General features: G+C 38.2%; 1 protein-coding gene across 4 annotated transcripts in view; it reads left to right on the plus strand.

Moving 5' to 3' along the window:
• The window catches only part of CPLANE1 (ciliogenesis and planar polarity effector complex subunit 1), a 60,322-nt gene that overhangs the window by 12,335 nt on the left and 29,239 nt on the right, over positions 1-18,748 (plus strand). For 3 of the 4 annotated variants that reach the window (XM_075410666.1, XM_075410667.1, XM_075410668.1), the window contains exons 13-27: positions 478-662; positions 2,213-2,293; positions 3,159-3,323; positions 4,070-4,243; positions 8,428-8,656; positions 8,897-9,030; positions 10,665-10,882; positions 11,197-11,361; positions 12,449-12,587; positions 12,988-13,097; positions 14,277-14,438; positions 14,599-14,707; positions 15,070-15,379; positions 15,845-16,778; positions 17,979-18,142. In XM_075410666.1, the coding sequence (XP_075266781.1) occupies positions 478-662; positions 2,213-2,293; positions 3,159-3,323; positions 4,070-4,243; positions 8,428-8,656; positions 8,897-9,030; positions 10,665-10,882; positions 11,197-11,361; positions 12,449-12,587; positions 12,988-13,097; positions 14,277-14,438; positions 14,599-14,707; positions 15,070-15,379; positions 15,845-16,778; positions 17,979-18,142 (3,279 nt within the window). The remainder of the gene's footprint in view (positions 1-477; positions 663-2,212; positions 2,294-3,158; positions 3,324-4,069; positions 4,244-8,427; positions 8,657-8,896; positions 9,031-10,664; positions 10,883-11,196; positions 11,362-12,448; positions 12,588-12,987; positions 13,098-14,276; positions 14,439-14,598; positions 14,708-15,069; positions 15,380-15,844; positions 16,779-17,978; positions 18,143-18,748) is intronic. The other variant, XM_075410669.1, reaches the window with a different exon arrangement.

Here is an 18,748-nt window from a genome sequence, read left to right on the forward strand (position 1 = left end):
AGGCTTACTGCATATCTGAGCTAGTACATGTAATAATACTGTGCTTGGCAGCAGGGACTTGCCAGCCGTAAAAACATGCTTTGCAGTCTTTTGTTTCCCTGTCGTTGCCTTTCTGTGTTATGCTTTCAATGTGTTTTTGATCAGTCTTGTTTGTAAAGACACTGATACCTGTTTTGATGTTTAGCTAGGTTATTTAATTTCCCCATTGTTTAGATAGCAAGGGATTAATTTTGGGTGCATCTGGGTCCTTGAAGTAAATTGCTGCTTTTAAGCAAGTTCAGAAGAATCAATGTTTGTTGGTCAAAAAAAAGAAAGGCAAAAAGTGTTTCGTTCTTTTTCCCCACAAGTCAAGAAAGTAGTTATTAAAATATAATTTAGTTTTCAGATGCATAATGCAAAACGTAAGAAAATGAGAAACTGGTGTAAGTAACTTTGTTAACTTTTGATGATTTTTGTAATTTTATACTTGAACTACAGGTTGATTGTACTATGGCAATTATTGTATAAGAAAGTGGTTTGGTATCACATGCAGCTGAACAGAAAAGTGGACAAGAATGCAGAAGAAGAGTCTGTTGTCTCATCACTGTTAAGTCACATACAAGCGACCCTGCAGTCTTCAGGAGTGACTTTAGAACAACATTCGAAGATTAATTCTGTATCTGGTTCGTACTTTGGAAAGAGCTACAAATGTTAGGTAGTTGCATGGTTAACTGAATTACTAGGAAGATCAGGTCCAACTAAATGACAATCAATAACTGACCACCAGCTTTAAAATAAGTTAATAGTGGGACTTTTCTTAAAATTCTGGTGAGAACTCTCTTAAATACTTCATGTCCCAGTACACCTGTAGACTGTATTATATCTTTAGAGCTTGTTGGGCTAAATAAAAAGGCTATACTGATGTCAGTTTGAATCATGTCCTAGAAAATCTGAATTCTGATTCTGTATTATCTCCTCTGAATTAGGTGGTCATCACAATGTGTCTCTTACTGGGTTTGTATAGAAATCCTGTTCACTCCGTGTGGTCACTGTGGATATGAGCGTGTCGTGTACATGAATGTAGTCAGCCTCAACTAAGCATTCAATTTAGTATGACCTAATGTAATCGACTTAATCTATCATATTTATTTTGCAGGCAGTATATGATTGTAGCCTAATTTCTTGCACATTACTGTCCTATGCTCTATCTTCCTTTCACTTTCCACACTAATAAACCCAACTTCCCACTTATGTCTCACACCACAATATTGTTTTCTCTCCATGTTCTTGATCTCTCTCCCTTAAATGATACTTCCAGCTTTTCTTCCTACCTCACTCTGTACAATACATTAGCTCCTTCATGTCTCTTTCACTTAGCATAACAATACGTGCAACTTCCCACTCTTTCACCTATTCCAAATGTTCTGTATTTATGTTCAGTTTGCCAAATAGACATGGCACGGTCTATGGATGAGCTAGAGTAACATATATGTTGGTGGGCCAGCCAATACCTGAACTGGGTAGCTGCTGATAAGCAGGATAGAGTGGCAAATTTGTCCTTGTCTTTTCTTCTGTGGTAGCACTGTTTTTACTTTTTTTCCCTCCTTTGCCCAGGAGTTGTGCTCTTTCTGTCAGAGTATTTAGGAATTGACCAGTATATTGAAAATTGGAATAGGAAAGGAGGCGGAGAGGTGACATTTAGAGAGATGAAATGTGCAACAGTCCACAGACCTGTTGTTTGAAAGTGCTTTTACACTAATAAGAATATATGTGTTCAACTTTCTAAATAATTTTACAACTACTTTACAAAAAAAAAATCTTCCACATTGTAGGAAATATGAGAACAGGTATGAGAAAATGCTTTTCCCCATTAACAAACTATTGTGGGTTTTAAATACTGAAGTTTCTAACTACAGTTAACATTTATAACCTTGTGTTACCTAAAAAAAACCACCTAATTACTGAGAGCCCTGGAGGATTGATTATAACCTGAACTGATTTTTTCATTTAATAGTGATTTAGCAATTAAAAAAAAAGGTGGAGGGGGGTATTCAAAGTCAACTTCTCTTAGATGCTCAAAACTTAGATTTAGCTCTGAGAATAGAAATTTGCTGGAGGTTCACGTATTTTACTCTGCTTTTCATAATTCTGTAATACTGAAGTAAGTGCATGTGTGTTTGCACATGTATAACTGTGTAGAGCTTTTGATTTGTTACATATGTGACTTTTGTAGGTGAGGAGAAGTTCCTTTTAGGCTCATACAGAGAATCTGTGGACATTTGGAAAAGATCTCTTTGTGAAATCAAGGCAAAAGGTAAGGGATAAAATCTTTTTTGGGGGTTGGATGGGATAAGTTGTGTAATCATTATTTGTGACTGTCTGTTTGCCCTTCAGAAAGGGGTGAGACACATTAAAGATGCATATTTGAAATTAAGCTGGGATTTGAATAGAGACCAGTTGAAACTTGTCCAGTTTCTCCCTGAGAAAATTCGTTGCATTTATATTTTAATATTAGAGTTTGTTTGTGATTATGAAGTACTTGGTACAGAAAAGCTCTAGGCATACTTCTGAGCAAGAAAGAGACAGTGAAAAACAGATGAACAAAATTAAGTTCCTTTAGTAGCTGTAAAATTGAAGGACTTAATATTTGGGGAGTAACAAAACAAAATGATTTGTGGCAGGGTTTTATTTAGGAGTTGATTTTAAACGGATACTCCAGAGTCTCTTCCCAGGCATAATGAGAAAAATGTTTTGCTGGTTGTTATGATGAGGAATACCTCATGCAGAAAGAATTCAGGATGTTGGAAGCTTGGTGGATGTGTAACCAATTTCACTGTGGTTTAGGCATCCCTGCTTTGAAGGCTAGGCTCCCTTGAGGTCTCCGTCTTTGTCTGTGTCTTAACAATTATATGCTGTGTTGTTTTGAAACCTGCCAGATCTGTAGAAGTAAAACTGTTGTGGATGAGCATTAACTCACTAGTAACTTTGAGGTTGTAGGTGGATCATATCTGCTAAAATAGCTGCTCCTGAGTTCTGCTTCTTCTCAGAGTATATGTTTACGTAGATACGTTTCTGGAGAGGGAGGAACTAGTACTCTGAAACCTGCTATGTCTGGTTTTGTGTTCGTTGTTTCTTTTCCAACTGGGCTTTTGCCCTTTTTTTTTTCTCTTTTAATGCAGGAGGAAAAAGAACACGTTTTCTTCAGAGCAGATATTATCTTGCAATATTGTTTTGCCAGCTGTATCAATACAACCTGTGTGAGGCTCAGGGACTCTGTGATCATCTGGTAGGAGAGATTCTGAGGCGATCACAGCTCTCAGTGTGTCAGACAGAAAAATTTTCTGGTATGTTTGTATTGCATAAAAGTGTGATAAGGTATGTTGATACTTTTTGAAGAATGTAGTATCTAATTTTTGAGCCATCACACACACTTGACAGCATGCTTTTCTCTTTACACTGGACCTAAATCTGTTTTTCAGTGACTTTAAAGATCTTTTTCTGATCCTTAGATGTTCTTTCAGCTACATTTGTTGGAGTAAGTGTTTAGACAAGTTTCACTGTAGAATTAATAGTAAAAGCGTGGCCTGTTAGGTGTTCTTAGGTTCAAATCTGCTCAAGGAAAGACCTTGGATGAGAAAAATAAGGGGGAAATTATGTGATTTCCTTTTATATTGATTAACTTTTTTTTATGATACGACATTATAAAATAGTGGATTTTAGATTAGTTGCCAGTCCTAAATTGACAGTGGGAATTTTTTTTGCAGGTGCTTGAAACATTTTTTTTCTGTGAAGTCAGTGTGAAGTCTAAGTTTCCAAATTTAAGCACGCTTTTTGACTCATCACTGATGTAAATTTAGATACTAGAGGTCCATCTCTAGTCATTAAAAACCTGGTATAAAAGTCTTTTAATATTAATATAATGTGTAATTAGTGTAAAAGGTTAAGATTTGGAAGTTTTGAAAGCTTGTCAAGAAATTAAGTAAAATAATTTGCTTTTTAAAAAAAATGTATAACCCATGATTATACAATTTTAGCATTCAGATTTTAAATTATTTTCCTTATAATGTTTTGACTTCATCTGTGTTTTTAGATACCAAGTATTTTCAGCATGAACTATGGATGGTAACAGATGTTCATACTGAAACTGCTATGGCTGTGATTCGATCCATGGCACGATTCATGGCTGCTTATTTCACAAATCAGCTGCTTTACATCTTTCCGCCACACAATGTTGACATCCTGCATCCGCTTCACATCCAACAAGGTATTTTCTCTAAAAACAGCTTAATTTGCTGTACTTACACATTGAAAGAATGGTAAGAGTTATCAGTGCTGTCCATTATGCTTTAACTTGGTGATTTATAGTTTCAGCAGTTAACTGTAAGGATATTTAGTTCTTCCAGGTATTTTTGTTGAGGGGTGCGTGTGTCTGTGTGTGGGATTAATGTTTTGCATCTATTGATTATTGAAAATATTTTTTTGTATTTGAAGTTAATACTTTGATATGTGCAATTTAATCGTTACCCATGGAATAAAGTCATAGAATCATTTATGTTGGAAAAGACCTTTAAGATCGAGTCCAACCGTTAGCCCAACACTGCCAAGTCCACCACTAAACTATGTCCCTAAGCACCACATCTACACGTCTTTCAAATACCTCCAGGGATGGTGACTCCACCACTTCCCTGGGCAGCCTGCTCCAATGCTTGGTAACAGTTTCAGTGAGGAAATCTTCCCTAATATCCAATCTAAACCTCCCCTGGTGCCGTTTCCTCTTGTCCTGTAGCTTGTTACTTGGGAAAAGCGACTGACACCCAGCTGGCTGCAACCTCCTTTCAGGCAGTTATAGAGATAATGTCTCCCCTCAGACTTCTCTTCTCCAGACTAAACAACCCCAGCTACCTCATCTGCTCCTCATAATACTTGTTCTCTAGACCCTTCACCAGCCTTGTTGCTCTTCCCTGGACATGCTTGAGCGTGTACTACTTCTTGTTGTGAGATGCCCAAAACTGAACACAGTACTCGAGGTGTTGCCTCACCAGGGCCGAGTACAGGGGCACGATCACCTCCTTACTCCTGCTGGCCGCACTACTCCTGATACAAGCCAGGATACTGTTGGCCGTCTTGGCCACCTGGGCACACTGCTGGCCCATGTTCAGCCGGCTGTCGACCAGCACCCCCAGGTCCTTTTCTGCTGAGCAGCTTTCCAGCCACTCCTTCCTAAACCTGTAGCTTTGCATGGGATGCTTGTGACCCAAATGCAGGACCCAGCATTTGGCCTTGTTGAACCTTATACAGTTGGCTTGTCGATCCAGTCTGTCCAGATCCCTCTGCACAGCCTTCCTACCCTCGAGCAGATCGACACTCCTGCCCAACTTGGTGTCATCTGCAAACTTACTGAGGGAGCACTCAATCCCCTCATCCAAGATCATTCATAAAGATGTTAAACAAGACCGGAGCAAAACTGAGCCCTGGGGAACACCACTTGTGACTGGCCGCCAGCTGGATTTAACTCCATTCACTACCACTCTTTGGGCGTGGCCATCCAGCCAGTTTTTTACCCAACGAAGTGTAAGCCATGAGCAGCCAGTTTCTCCAGGAGGATGCTGTGGTAAATGGTATCGGAGGCTTTCACAGAATCACAGAATGGTAGGGGTTGGAAGGGACCTCTTTGGCTCATCTAGTCCAGCCCTCCTGCTGAAGCAGGGTTGCCTACAGCAGGCTGCACAGGACCTTGTCCAGGTGGGTCTTGAATATCTCCAGAGAAGGAGACTCCACAACATCCCTGGGCAGCCTGTGCCAGTGCTCCGTCACCCTCAGAGGGAAGAAGTTCTTCCTCATCTTCAGCTGGAACTTCCTTTGCTTCAGTTTGTGCCCGTTGCCCCTTGTCCTGTCACTGGGCACCACTGAAAAGAGTTTGGCCCCGTCCTCCTGACACCCCCCTTAAGAGGTTTATAAGCCTTCTATTCTTCAGGCTAAACAAGCCCAGCTCCCTCAGCCTTTCCTACTGAAGTCCAGGTGGACAACATCCCCAGCCTTTCCCTCATCCACTAGGCAGGTCACCTGGTCATAGAAAGAGATCAGGTTAGTCAAGTCGCACCTGCCTTTCATGAACTCCTGCTGGCTGGGCCTGATCCCCAGGTTGTCCTGCATGTGCTCTGTGATGGCACTCAAGGTTATCTGCTCCATAACCTTCCTTGGCACCAAGGTCAGACTGACAGGCCTGTAGTATCCCAGATCCTCTTTCTGCCTCTTCTTGTAGATGGGTGTCTCATTTGCTGATGTTCAGTCAGCTGGGACCTCCCCCGTTAGCCAGGACTGCTGATAAATGATGGCAAGTGCCTTGGTGTGCGCTTCCACCAGCTCCTTCAGTACCCTTGCATGGATCTCATCTGGCCCAGTAGACGTGTGTGTATCCAAGTGGTGTAGCAGATTGCTAGCCATTTCCCCTTAGATTGTGGGGGCTTCATTCTGCTCCCCATGCCTGTCTTCCAGCTCAGGGGGCTGAATACCCGAAGAACAATTGGTCTTAGTATTGAAGACTGAAGCAAAAAAGGCATTAAGTACTTCAGCCTTTCATTCATCCTGCATCACTATGTTTCCCCCCACATCCAATAAAGGATGGGGATTCTCCTTAGCCCTTCTGTTGTTGTTAAATGTATTTATAGAAACACTTGTTATTGCCTTTTACAGCAGTAGCCGTATTAAGTGCTAGCTGGGCTTTGGCTCTTCTAACTTTCTCACAGCATCCTTGTAGTCCTCCTGAGTTGCCTGCCCCTTTTTCCAAAGGTCATAAACTTTTTTTTTTTTTTTTTAATCCTGAGTTCCAGCCAGAGCTTTCTGTTCAGCCAGGCCGGTCATCTTCTCTGCCCACTTGTGTTTTGGTACATACAGGGAGGACAGCCTCCTCCTGTGCCTTTAAGATTTCTTTCTTGAAGTATGTCCAGCCTTCCTGGACTCCTTTGCCCTTCAGGACTACATCATAATGTATTGATTTTTTTTCTTGAGTTTTTAAAAAATTTTTTCCATGCTTTGAGGTTAGTGGTCTAAATCTGATATTCAGGTAACAAGATGCTGTATTATTTTCAACTAAGTTAAGCAACATAAGAATTTCACGGTTGTTGCACTACTTTTGCATAAACATGTGGCTCTGACTGACTTTGATCCTCTCAAAACTGAGAGAATAGCAAGCTGAACAAATAGCTGAATTGGATTTCTGATATGGTACAACCCAAACTGAAAAGCCAGAGGAAAGGATTTTTTGCTTATCTGACAGCCAACCTCTTGCAAGCCAAAATACTTCAGACACCATATCATCAGAACAAGTGGGAATGGCAAGTGGGTTTGTTGTTGAACCCAAGTAATACTTGTTAGTTTAAGTCCTGCTTTTCAGCATTTTTCTAAGAATTAGCATTTCTCACAGTGGGTGATTTATCTGTTTTGTGCAAGAGATTCTGTTTAAAGATTGGCCTTGTTAGGAAATTTTTTGTTTCAGAGTTCATTTTTCAAAGTGATTAAATGTCCACAGAAATGAAGAGTTATTTGGAAGTATTGTAAGTACTCTACTAGTAAGTTGATGTTATATTGCCAGATATTTCTTTACAGTATTAACTTATTTTGATTAATTAGATTTTCTGCAATGTATTTGAATACACTGACTATTTTTAATGTTTCTGTACTACAAGATGCCCTGGTATATATTTCTTCATGGTCTTTTGGATATTTTAATCAGACAACTTTCCAGATAAGGTCTACCAAAGAAGACCTTGATTTCAATACTTGAATTAGTCAAAGATCTATGTACATAGTGAGCCAATCTTGGAAAAATTGCATTGTACAAGCTGGATTAGTGGCAGTATTTCCCTAAATAATGTCATTGCTTCAACAGTAAACAAAAACTGCAAGAGAAGGAAATGACTAAGAGTTAATGTTGATCAGCACCTCTCCAGGAAAACCAGGAAGTAAAACTTGAAAAACAAATCTCAGCCTCAAGAAACAAGGAGATACTAGATGTGTCTTCAGTTTGTCCTGATAGACTCTCTTAAAATAATGTTCTGCTCTAGTACTGCTCTAGCACTGCAGCACAGTGAGTACACAGAACATGGGTACACTAGGAACGCTCTCAGAATTTGCATTTATCTTGGGTGTACCCTCTGGAATATCCTAACCATATGTAACAGTCTTTAAGAACAACCCATACGTTTTGCACATGCTTGCATATCCCACATTATTAAGCAGAAAAATAGCCTACTCTGACCTCACTATTGTGTCATAGCACGAGCTGCATCTGCCTGCTGCGGATAAACCCCATAGTGTGCCTCTCATACAATAAAGAGCAATTGTACGCTGAAATGAATCCAAAAGCAATCTGAACATAGAGATTCTAGATTATTCATCTGATAGCATGTGGATTTATTTAAACTTTAAAATGTGTTCTTTCTGTCACAGACTTATCTCCTCGTATTATTCCACTGCAACACTGTTTGGTTACCAGAGCTGTCAGGGACCAGAACCTTTCATCTGTGTGGACAGCTGAATATGCTCTTGATTTGTTACTTGTTGGTGGACTCATTCCAGAGGCTGTGTGGTTAACACACAGACTTGGGGACTGGAAACTGTCTGTTTCAATCGGTGTGGCCTACCAGCTGTACTGTCAGAACTCTGATGAATTCTCAAGGTAAACTTGAGCTTGGAATTAGTGTGCTGTATTTTGTTGTCAACTTCTTTTGCATGAAGCTTATTGTGAGAAAGCGTATAGTTTGCCTCAGAAATTCATATTCCTAGACTCCTGGTAGGTGTAAGACCTGATGTGTTAAGATGAGTTATTTTGTCTTATATATTCATGTAACAGAGTTTCATTAGATTATCTGTGGGTTTTACTATGTTATTAATGAGCAGTTTCTTGTTACACTTTCAGACTGAAAAACACAGAGTGTCACCTGCCGCTAAGCTTATCGCCAATGCAGACTTTTCAGGAAAAGTTGCAATCTTTGTTAGGACAGCCAGTTACTTCTGAAACATCAGGATGGATTAAATACAAGCAGTTTACAGGTACGTAAAATTATAAATAATTGTTACTTCACTGCATATGCTGTGTTTCATGCTGTCTTAAAAGAAATAATTACCTCATATTCTCCAGTGTTTGCGTTACTGTTGTAATGTATTCAAATACTTTAATTTCATCGGGGTTTGGGTTTTGGCTTTGGTTCTTCTGAAAATGGACTGTACTGTTGATCTTGTCTTCTGCATGCATATCAGCTGAAACCTTCTTTGACTGTGTTTGGTACTGACTTCAGTCTGGAAGAAAACTGACACTTCATCAAAAAAAAAAAAAATCCCTGAAGCAAACGCAAAAGTAGTAACAGTATGGAAAGTACCATCATACTTAGAAGTAGTTACATGAGAGTGTTTAATTTTTGCCTTTCCTTTCTGTTAAGGGGGAGGGGGTGGTGTCTTGTAGCCTGACAGCTTCGTCCCACCAGGTCCAACAGCTGGGAAGTTTGAGACTGTATTCCCCATGGACACATACACAAACATACTTACACAACACCTCTATGCAGCTGGCCACACAGATCAACCTACAGACATGCTCAGCACTTGCTCAAACAGCACCAACAATCCTATCCCATTTCCCTCTTCTGGGGGTCAGGATGAAGGTCTGCATACATGTACTTGTGGGTACAATGTGGATCCTTCCAGTAGCTGGGCTTAGGTCCAGTAACTGAGTCTCCCAGGTTGCTGGTGTCTGCATGTATGAGCCCCCAAAGTCCCAGGCCCACTCCATTTTCTGGTATCCACTCACAAATACCCACTTCCCTGCATGCACACACTGTCTACACACACACGGATTAGTGATCTGCTGTAACTCTGGTCTCTGCAGTTGCTGGCATCCCAGACACTAAAGGCTTGGTGACCTGTGGTCCCACTCCATTTGCTGGCACTTAAAATCCTATAGATAGACGCGCAGAACAGAGCATCCGTCACCCAGAAAAATAGACATGTGCTGGCAGAGCCCAACGGAGGCAAGGCTGCCACAACTCCATGCTGTACCTTTGGTTCCTTTCCTAAAGATCCCATAATGAGCCTTATGCAGTCCCAAAAAGCTCTTTCCCTGCGTCCTTCTTGACAGTAAGACCTGTCAAGATAAAAGGTACAGTAGAGAGGTAATCCCGCCACATATTTCAAGACAAGCAGGACAAGTAGAATGGAAGTAAAACGGTATAATATTATATGATTTTCAGGAAACAATTGTATGATGTGTATTAAAGGTCCTGCTGCTTCTAGATGAGGGAAAATGTAATAATATGTAAAACAGATCAATCAAATATATTTCCCTTTCCTTGCTCATCATACTCACTGATAAAAGTGTTGTTGTAGTCAACAGTACACCTAGTTTAGGCCTGCTTGGTGAGAATGATTTGCCAGAATTTTATGCCAAGCAAATTCAGGGCTGAAAAGTTCAGTTCTCTATCTAGAAGGGCAATAGCTTCCCCTTTAATGTGGCAAAAACTAAAATTAGTAATTGAAAACTATTTTCAAATGTGAGAGATCTTAGCATAAAGCAAGTAGATGCAGTGTATACATTGTAATAGACAAATGCAGATTCTGATAACGTAGCCTCATAATTTCAGAACGAAGACCACGTAATGAGTAATTTATTGTTTTCTGTGCTTAATATTTTATAGATCCTATTGAAGAGGAAGATGCAAATGTTCTTTATAATTCAGTACAGGAACTACTGAAAGCAGCTGTTATGGCAGATGCTGATATTGTCTCAGAGACATTTCAGCTTTTGATGGATTCTGCCAAGGATCTTGGCAGAAAATTGTATGGCTTGGTTCCAGAAGGGCTTTATCTTCCAGCACCACCATTATACTGTCCTCAGCCAGCTTCCCTCAGTGAAGTAAGCAATGCATGCTTACTAGAAGTTTCTTGAGTCTTTGTTTGAACGTATTTATGAAATAATCATGACCTTTATTCTGTTTCCTTTCAGGTCATTTTTCTGTCTGGCTTTTTCATGTCCATTCATTTACTTAAGTAGCACTATAGTGATAAGCAAGTATGTGTATCTTTGTGTTTTTTCCATAAAGGGTTTATGCTCTAAAGAAAAAGGGCAGCATTCTTATGAGCAGAAACAACGTTTAGGTCAGATTCCTTATTGTGCGTGTCCTTTCTAATTTGGGGGCTTGTTTTTGTTTTGGAATTTGTATTTTTCAGGAAGACTGCAGTGATATTCTTTTAAAAATTGAGAGACAAAGTCGTCAGAAAGTGTCAGGAGTTCTCCAGCGAATTATCTTGCTCTTCCGGAGTGCTCGTTGTTCCTGCCCTGCAGCACAGTGGTATACTGCACAACTGAAACGGGCAAGAAAAGTTATGCAAAAAGTAAGCATTTAACTTATTTTTTTGTAACTTGATTATCAGTTGTAAATACTGCTGATAAGCTTGCAGTTGCAATGCAGAAGCAGTCAGTCTCATCTGGACGTTGATGTCATGTTTTTTACATGTTGTCTGCTAGTTTTACACTCGATGCTCAGTTCTTTTAGGAAACCAGAACTTAAAGATTCAGGGTACATACTTCATAAAGTGTCTCCTGCATGTCTTTCTGTACCCACATGGTAATGTACAAACTAATTTCTTTCTCTGTTTGAAAGAAACGGGCTGATTTTGATTGGGAGTTGTAGCTGTTAAATGGAATTGTGTTCTAGATCGCTTAGGATAGAGTATGTAACACAGAATGTGATGCTCACTTCAGGTGAAGTGAGGATCTTAGTGCACAGGACTTACTAGATCTCGTTCTACTTATGTTCATTTTGGTTGCACAGAACCAAGTTTGGAATACATCAGTTAAAAAATTTTGTGCAAACTCAGGCTTTTCGTAGGTCATTGTTGCAGAGCCACTCAAAGAAGGTTGACTTGCTACAGAAGGGGGGGGGGTGGTGTGTGTGACTGTCTGCCATCCCTCAACCTTCCTGCAACAGAATTCATGCAGTGATCCAGATCAGGAACTGGTCTGACTGACAGATATTTCCTTCTGTTTGCTCATTGCATGGTCACATGCTTAATGCTGGCACAGGGAGGCCGTCAGAAGTACCAGCTGAAACACGAGGGAAAACTAGTCTGCCTTGGTTAACAGCAGCCTGGACTATGTTGGATTAAACTGGTTTCTTGATTGTGATCTTGGTTCTGCTTCCACTTCATTGCTCTTGTATTTCATGGTAATCAAGAGTGCCATGCAAACAAAAGCTTCTTTTTGTGCCATAGCACATACTAAACATATTCCTTTAAATGAATTTTGAGAGTACTAATTTGAAGACAGTGGAAAGCAAGCTTAAGGGAATTCTACTGAACTTAGCACTATTCTGCTAATAACTAAGAGGCTGTACATTTAGTAGTGATACATACTAAACTTTATCAGATTTTTATTTCTATTTTGATTGTTTATTTATTTCTTTATTTTTACTATCTATAGATTCGAATGAAAGGATCTCTTCCTTTGCTAAGTCCATTCCCAGAGACTTTGCATCGTTACTCCAATTTCCGCACTGTTTTCTATAGATCTACATCTTCTGGAGACCATCAGTTTGATGATATTACCTGTAAAATTTTAGGTCTGTATGCAGTAAAATAGAAAAATTTAGAACTGAGAAAAAGAACACAAGTGAGAATCCACAAGTGCAAGGAAACTCTTACTAGCTTGAGATAGTATACTGCAATGTGTGCAGGAACACGTTCGCTTTCCAGCTTTTATGTTAGTTGTCGGAACTCTTAACCTGAAAGTTGCTGTTCTGGATTGTTGTGTGTGTTATAGATCTAACAGCTGTGAAGGAACATGAACACTTAAGTAGGACTAAGAGCTCTAGCTGCAGAGCACTACTGAAAACTCGAGAATGAGTAATTTTTTTTTTTAACTACAGTTAAGATATGTTAATTCTTCTAGCTAAAAATCTCAAGCTGTTTTATTTCATTTATTTGAATGGAATCTCACTATATTGCACATTTGTGTCATAGGTTGGTTCAGAGAGCTATGTGCATTGTGTTGGATGTTTCATGTTCGTGAAAGATTATCTGACAACTGTAGGAGGTATCAAACTGCAAGGGAAAATATTACCAATTGTAAGGTAATTATTTTACTAATATAATAAAGATACATTTTAAATGCATAAAGCTATAAGAAGAACTCTAAAGGTCTGCTGTACATTTTGGTGAGAACTTCTGTTTGCTTAGTAAGACAAAATTGGCACAGAGCTATAATGTGCAGTCTTTGATGCTACAGAACAATGTTGTCTGTGTGAACTGCATCTTTCTAATAATATTTCTGTTGGGATTTTGCTTGATATTTAACTCGGATAATTAGAGATACTGCCAGAAGAGCAATAGTTTATACATTTGTTGTCTACCTGAATGTTTACTACTTTTTTTTTTTGTTAGATTAAGAGATTTGGGTTGTTTCCTGATCAAAGTGTATTTAACATGACGAAAAATGTTTTTTTGATATACATGGATTTCAAAAAGAATAATGAAAAATATTAAAATTTAATCATGTTTTCTCTACTAATACCCTCATCAATTGATGTCAGAGGTCAAGGAAGAAAAAGAAAGAAACTACTAGCATGATATTTGTCATATATTCTGTAACAGTATGGAGGTTGATTTTTGTCCTATCTAGTGTAGCAACTCAGCTGTCCTTAGCAAAGTTTGCTTCCTTTTTGAAACAAGTCCAATGTTTCTCTTCACCAGAAAAATCAGGCTTCAAATACACAGGATGGCACCATGTCAAATACTAGAATATTCTGATTTATCTGCACTTTGTGCAACAGTGACAAATGAGATAGAAGCCACTGACTGTTTCAAAATAAACTGATCCATCTTAAAAGCTTCTTGACTGGCTTAAGTAACTTGCTCCCAGAAAAGAGTTTATGATCAATTAAAGTCACAGTAAAATTATTTACTTCACCTGGTAGTTCATGGTATTTTGTCACTTACAACTATTCTAGTCAAATCCTCGAGTTCTAGTCAAATGACTGCAAACAGACTCTTCACCAGAGTGTTAATGGAATTGTTTACTAAGCTGGTTTAAAAAAAACTTACTTTTTTTTTTCATAGAAGTTATGGTCCATTACAAGCTTGTTTTGTCTCCTAGCATTGTATACTGCTATGTCCAGCAGTTAAGTTAAAGATTTTTATTTTCTGTTGTCTAGGGAAGAATCATTGCAATTTGCAGTGAATGAATAATTTAGCTGAAATACATTGTTCGTATCAATTAATGTCTTTATAATAAGGTGTTTTTTTTTCTGTAGGATCTGAAGAAGAATGAACATGATGCCTCCACAGTTGAGCATTGTCTGAACACAGTGGAGTGGGCTTGTCGAATGCTTCCTTTCTGCAGGTTCATGAATATTGAAGAATTAGTTCAAGATGTAATTCTGAGTCTGCTTGGAGAGTTGCCCCCAGTGAAAAAGGTAAAAGACATTAAAGCTAGAACAAAAGCAATACAGATATCACAAATGTTTCTTTTCCTTGTAAAAGCTACAGGTTAGACTTTCTAGTGGTGTAAGTTGTGTTGGAGGTTATACTTTACTTGTCTATTAGCTACTTTAAAGGATACTTTATTTTGTGCAGGTGGCAGAGATTTTCATAAAAGCATTTCCTAATCCGGAAGATATAAGAGTTCCACTAAGAGATAAATATCATGGACTTCAGCAGCGGTTCAGACAGAGTATTGTTCAAGGTAATGTGCATCCTTCGTCAGGAAATGTTAAACAAACTTTCTTTTTTACCCTACTTATCAGTTAACTTGTGATAATACCTTCTTTCATACCCCATGTAAAACAATTATTATAGTTTTCAGTTAGAAAACTTTGAGAGACTTTCGTGGCAAATTCTGTAGCTTCTTTCTGATATGTCTTTACTGATAACAGCATATCATGACTTCCAAGGTGATAGTATTTCTTCACTTTATCACAGTTTCTGTTGGTATTTCTGGATGGTTATAATCTATGACGATTCGAAGCTCACCTGTGTCTCAATTTGAGAGAATAATTGAAAACTGAGAAGTTTGCATGTGAAATTTCTTGGTTTTCTTTCTTTCAGTAGGTCCTGAAAGTGAAGAACTGATGTCTGTTGTTATACAGACTACCGAAAAAGTGAGAATGAAGGCCTTAAAACGTGTAATAAGGAATATAGGCCCCATAGAAGTTAATATTTGGGAGCCAGCAGAAGAAGATGCAGCAGATTATCAGGAACACTGTTACGACAGATTCTCACTAGGCACTAGTCTAAGCAGAAGCACACTTACTGATCTTGAGAATACTCAGGGGTATAGTGATGCTGACACAGCAGATACACTTTCTGATCCTTTGGTTGCTGAAGAAATGAGAGCTCAAACACCTTCGCTCCAAAGGTATGAAAAAATTGCAGGAGAAAGTTTTCTATTTAAATCAAAAAAAAAAGAAAGGAAAAAATAAGTCATCTCTTACTGTACAAGTAATCTTTTCACCAAACAGAATAATTGTCTCTTTGGGTTATTTATCAAATGAAGAATTACAAATTTACCAAATCTTAGAACTGCCAATGTTACATCAGTTACTATGTGACTAATATGTTATTGAAGTGTAAATGATTATCAGCTATGGCCGTGTTCATACATGATACTGCTGAGTTGCTGTCTATATAAAAACTATGTATTTTGCACTTGATTGATTTGCCACGTCAACATCATATTACTGTAAATTTGGGGTTGTTAGTTTTCTGTTTTTAACAGTAGAGGAAGAAAAGGACCTAGTGTTGCATTTATGTGTTTTTTTTAATGTAATGCTTCTTAAATTAGATTTTAGCGTTAACGGTACATATGTTTGTTGTCTTACAGGGATAACAAACATCAGAGACTGGGAGAAATAGATAGCAAAAACACCATGTGCAAGATAAAACCTATTAACTGGAAAGCAAAACATAAGGACAAAGTGTATGAAAAAGACACTCACAATCAATGTAATTTGCCTGTGGTTGGTGCATGGGAATTTGAACGTGATGATGATGAATATGTTATTTTTTTAGAACTCTTCTTGAGTTATGTTCTTGAGAGAGACCTGATAAAGTACAGTGACCTTGGAGTTCCGTTTCTTACTAGCTTTTCTGGACTGCTTCGAGAGCATGAATTAAACTCTCTCTTTTTTGATGTTCATACAACACTAAAACGTCGACAAGGCAAAACTAGAAACCAAAGTGTGTTTAGAGCAGGATCTTGTTATACTGTCACCCTGGCATCTTGTGATCCTGAAACAGTGTCTATCTGTAACGAAAATCAAAATATTTTGGAAAATCCAACCATTGTACCGTCCCTCGCACAGACAGCAGAACCTTCTGTGCGTAACCTAATGAAAGAGTTTAATGAAGGATTATTTGGTTTAAAACACAAGTCAATTTACAGACCTCAGAGTGACAATCAAGGAGTCACTGTTGCACCAGCAAGCCAGACCTTTCCTAACCGTACTTTCTCTAGCCTTCAAACTCAGGCAATCTCTAAATACATTTACAAAACTGTTGATGCTGTTGATACTGTACCAGGAGAGGAACTTGCTATGGAACTGACGGGTAAATTGAGCAGTATTGCAAAATTGCTTGAGTGGATGATCAGGTGGTCTGATAAAAGACTGCTCTGTGGTTCCTGTGAACAAAGTTCATTAGAAGACATTCTGCCAATGATCCATGTGAAAACATCAGCAGCTGCTGTCCTTAGTTCTTTGTGGATACTAGAACAGTTATACAGAGATGGATCACGAGAAAAGAACAGAAGAATTAAGGTAAGAAAGAGGATAGGGTAAGTGTAAATGAAATGTGTGGGTTAGTTATGCCAGTAAAGAAAATCACACACATCTGTTACTTTATAGTTCTGTTCTCAGTAAAACCTGAAATATTGATTAATAGCCTTTCCTTTCAGGATTGCTAGGAAAAGTGATACATTCCAGGAATACTGGAATTCTGTCTATACGAAGACCTTGGCTGGATATTAAAGTTCTCTTTGGAAGTCCTGTTTAAAATCTGATTTATCTAGATACCACATTATTTGAACAAATTCCTACAAGGTTGGCCACTGTGTCTAGTTTTAGACATCATCTTTTAAGAAACCCAGTATTGGAGATAGAGTGTGGAAAAACAAGAGAAAAAGTGAAGAAATAGTTTCTCTGGTGAGATTTGAATTTAGATTCATTTGTCTTTTGAGAACAGTGCAGATACAGTCTGATTGGTGTATTTAAACTTGTTAAAGATTGCTGAAGAGTGAATTTTGAATTTCTATCTAGCGCTATTACACAGAGTAGGAGAATGTGTGTTAATATAAAAGAATAGATTTTCCAGAAGAACCTGATGAGAATTGCTTTATTTTATGTTTAGAGACAACTGGATTATGTACGTTCTTTAATTAACACTACATGGAAGGCTTTGAGGGGAGAGCATTGTGGGGTTTTTTTTGAGAAGGCTTTTCTCCCAGATCGAAAGAGATTTTGTCTTGGTTTTGGTTTGTATTTTGTTTTCCGGCAAGTGCCACCTGTATTTTCCTTACAACTTGCTGCTAAAATTTTGTGCGTGCATCTAACCACATGATTATGTATGACTGTTTGCCTCTCATACCGTCTTTGGTGATAATTTTGGAGTTTTGTATTATACATGATGAAGGCCAAGTCTTGCTGTATATCTTTGTGCAGAGTGTATTTAATTGTCACATAGCATCTTTGACAATTGATGTTCAGTTGATGCTGACAAATCTCTCTTACGTTCCTTTTGGAAATTCAGAGGACTACTTCTTCACTTCGTGCAAAAAAAGTTAAAACTCAGCTTCCACAGGCAACTATAAATCCAGAATTTCTCAGCTCTATATTAGGGAAAAGGATATGGAGTTAAGCATAAACATACTATATGACATCATTGGTTTTTTTGTAAAGTATCGGGTATCTTTTTCTTAACTAGTGCATCTTCATTATCATTATTATTATTATTATTAATAGAGTCCGGATAATCAATATCTGAAAGAATTTGCACCTCTATCGGAAGCCCAGTCTAAGACAGAGAAAGCAAGCAGTATGGATGAAGGCTCTTGCATACTGTCCAGTCCTTCTTCTGATGTCCAGAGAGTACAAGCCTATGATGATCTTTGTGAAACTGATTTTGGGTAATTATTTTTTTTTAACCTAAGAACTCTAGTTCGTTGTAACTCCTCAGCATGTTGGTATGAAGAGTTCTACTGTTGTTATGTGTTATATACATGTTTAATTTTGAGTGTTAAGTCCAACTCATACATATTGTTTACAGCTGCATGAAACGGATTAAATATTCTCCATCAGCAGATGTGTATCTAGGTAGAAAAGAGTGTAGCTGTTGCATATGAAGTGAATTGTACATAGTTGTTTATTATATCACTTAGTGATATGGAAATGGAATCTAGATTTCTAATATAATTGATATCGTGGTCTTCTCAACAAATCTGGATAACTTCTGCTCTCTTTAGTGTAATTTGCTTTATGGTGAGATGAGAGTTCACAACATAATTTCTTTTTCCTTGGATCTGTAATCTAGCTGTGCTCATATGTCTGCATGTCAGAAAAATTTTTGGAAAAGGCAGTAAATATTTTATTTGTTATTGTCTTACACGGTTCTGAAGATTGAGATCCCTTAACCTGAAGTCCTTTGTGGCGTTGCTCTTCATCTGCTGTTGCACTGTAGAAACAGAGGATCTTTGGTATTAGTATTCAGAGACATTATTGTGTGGTGTCTTTGA

Source organism: Opisthocomus hoazin, chromosome Z (assembly GCF_030867145.1).
Source record: "Opisthocomus hoazin isolate bOpiHoa1 chromosome Z, bOpiHoa1.hap1, whole genome shotgun sequence".
NCBI classification, from domain to species: Eukaryota; Metazoa; Chordata; class Aves; order Opisthocomiformes; family Opisthocomidae; genus Opisthocomus; species Opisthocomus hoazin.